The 1036-nt window shown below is 33.6% G+C and overlaps 1 protein-coding gene across 1 annotated transcript in view; it reads right to left on the bottom strand.

Moving 5' to 3' along the window:
• sumf1 (sulfatase modifying factor 1) overlaps positions 1 to 1036 on the bottom strand; it is an 8222-nt gene that overhangs the window by 5845 nt on the left and 1341 nt on the right. The window contains exons 2-3 of the mRNA XM_020593188.1: positions 915 to 1036; positions 712 to 786 (exon numbers count right to left, since the gene is read on the bottom strand). Coding sequence (XP_020448844.1) covers positions 712 to 786; positions 915 to 1036 — 197 coding nt within the window. The remainder of the gene's footprint in view (positions 1 to 711; positions 787 to 914) is intronic.

The raw sequence follows: 1036 nt of genomic DNA, 5'->3' as shown, positions 1-1036 counted from the left end.
CTAAATATTATAAATATTATTAGATAAATACTTCATTATACTAAACACTCTCTACTACCCGCCAGCCTCATTTCCATGGGAAAATTCTCTCTATCATGATCTCTCTTTGTTTTCCTGGTACCCTTGTCCCAACATAGCAATTCAAGAAGAAGAACCCATCATCACCAACAAATGGCAATATGGTGTGAAGAGCTGACACTTTATGCATCTGAAATGTATAATGCCTGTAATTACTTTTAGTATCAACAAATTATTGTTTGGAGATCAAATGCAATGAAGTATTATCATATATATGAATCATATAAAATAATATTATTATATCTGCAAGACAGTTGGACAAAATGAAATTTTCCCCATAAAAAATACAGAGTGAGCAGAAAAAATGGAGCTAAGTATTAAAGCATTTGTAAGAATTATACTGTATAACAGAATAGATTACATCAAGAAACATTCAAAGTTCATAACAAGTTAGTTTATAAAAACTGCACGTGCTCATATAAAAAAGAAAATGTTTGAAATATGTGACAAAGTTTAGGTAAAGCAAACAGAAAATTGTGTAGACTTAGTTCCTTTAATTGGAAAATCAAAAGGCCTGTTTTTCTATAACACGTATCTATTGATTTGATTTTAGAGCTATATCTGTGCAGACATACAAACTGACATAGACAGACAGACAGACAGATAGACAGATAGATAGATAGATGGACTCACAGCTTGGGTGATTTGGTTTTTGACTGTCTCGCTCAAAATTCCTTCGAATACAAATGAGTCTCCAAATTTCTCGGCCTAAAAGCACAAAGATTCAAACTTTTTGAGCAAAGGTGATGCCACCTTATTTTAGAACATTACAATAGCAGCTGTTAAATGTGACTGCAGAATATGGATTAATAGTTAAAGTTAAAATTGTCCAATACCTCAGTAACATATCCTGTGGCATTAACAAAATTCTGAAACTGCCTGTTAGTGACTTCCTGGATGTCCATGTAGAAGGAATCCACATGCACCGGTCTCTGAGGGCCCTCTCCATCTGCAGGAA

This window comes from Monopterus albus, unplaced genomic scaffold (assembly GCF_001952655.1).
Source record: "Monopterus albus unplaced genomic scaffold, M_albus_1.0 scaffold18.1, whole genome shotgun sequence".
Taxonomy (NCBI): Eukaryota; Metazoa; Chordata; class Actinopteri; order Synbranchiformes; family Synbranchidae; genus Monopterus; species Monopterus albus.
Note: the sequence above shows the minus strand (reverse complement) of the source record. Positions and strands in the feature narration are given on the sequence as shown.